This window comes from Phoca vitulina, unplaced genomic scaffold (genome assembly GCF_004348235.1).
Source record: "Phoca vitulina isolate PV1807 unplaced genomic scaffold, GSC_HSeal_1.0 scaffold4639, whole genome shotgun sequence".
Classification (NCBI taxonomy): Eukaryota; Metazoa; Chordata; class Mammalia; order Carnivora; family Phocidae; genus Phoca; species Phoca vitulina.
In genome coordinates this window covers 1-1,371 of record NW_022594321.1, presented here as the reverse complement: position 1 = coordinate 1,371, position 1,371 = coordinate 1, and the positions used below count along the sequence as shown (strand labels likewise).

General features: G+C 52.9%; 1 gene segment (V, D, J or C); it reads right to left on the bottom strand.

Moving 5' to 3' along the window:
• Nucleotides 1–40: 40 nt before the first annotated feature.
• On the bottom strand, nucleotides 41–497 carry LOC116629838 (the record flags this gene model as incomplete). The annotated part of the segment is given in 1 exon segment: nucleotides 41–497. A coding segment is annotated over 1 exon segment (457 nt), but the record flags the coding sequence as incomplete, so codon positions are not given.
• Nucleotides 498–1,371: the final 874 nt, after the last annotated feature.

Sequence of the window (1,371 nt, the reverse complement as noted above, 5' to 3'; positions counted from 1 at the left end):
GCTTCTGCCATGCCAGGCCGGGCAGCTGTCGGGGCCTTACCATGTGGAGCCCGACGCCCAGCTGCAAGCTGCGCCCCCGGGTCCCCCAACTCCTTCCTCTTACACAGACTCAGAGACTCTCCTGTGATTCCCCAGAGAAGCTCCTCACTCAGGCAGCTGGACGCCCGAGGCAGGGAGGTTTGTGTTCGGGCCTGAACCACTGTGCGAGGAGACTGTAGATTTTGCTGGCAGTAATAAACCCCCACATCGTCAGCCTCCACCCTGCTGATTCTCAGGGTGAAATCCGTCCCTGACCCGCTGCCACTGAACCTGTCTGGGACCCCAGTGAAACGGTTGGAAACTTTATAGATCAAGCTCTGTGGAGACTGGTCTGGCTTCTGCAGGTACCAACTCAAATAGGTGTTTCCATCACTGTGTAGGAGGCTCTGACTGGCCCTGCAGGAGATGGAGACCGACTCTCCAGGGGTGACCGGCTGGGACAGGGGGGTCTGTGTCATCACGATTTCCCCACTGGATCCTAGGCAAGGAGAGAGAAGTGCCGTCATCATTACAAATATATTCAGCTATTTTCATTGTCTCCGTTTTGTTATTTTTTTTAACTAAAACACCGCTTTTTTTTTACTCTCATTATTTGAGATTTCAAACATGCTCCGGAAATGCACATTCAGTAATGAACCCGAGATCCGTGAAGTAGAGAGAAGCCTCTGAACATTGCCCACCCCATCCCCACCTTCTCTGTCACAGTCCTCACTAGAGCACAGGTCCTTGTTCCTTCTGGAATCTTCCTCACCTCCCACATCTACACATCACCTGCCCCACCCTGGAGGTCAAGTCACACACCTCCTACAGGCACACAGAATACACTTGGAGAGCAGCGGAGCCCCCATAGCTCACCCCCCACCCCCACTAATTCTCCTTCTTCTCCGCGCTCTGTCCTTACCAGGGAACCAAAGCATTAGCAGCCCAAGGAGCTGAGCAGCGAACCTCATTTTGAGAAGTTGAACTGAGGGGTCCTGGTAAGTCAAAGCAAGATTCAAGCTGGCCTTTTATCTCAGACTTGCAAGGGAATGTCCTCCCTAGGGGACACTATGCAAATCCCCTGCTGGGTGCAGCAGTGTGGAAGGGGCAGGGAGGAGGTGGGAGGGGCCTACCTGTGAGCAGATTGAAATAAAAGGTCTTTGAGACTTTTGTGTTTGAGAGAAAACCATAAAGTCAAGGCCATACTACGTGCAGCAGTGGGAAGAGCAATCCCGCTGTGAAAGTGTGCATCACAGCAAACACCCAGTGCTTACTGTTCCTTCACTCTGAGCAAGCATCAGAGAGCGGATCACACATGTGTGTCCTGGGTCCATCTCTGGAAGGTGAGTGCCA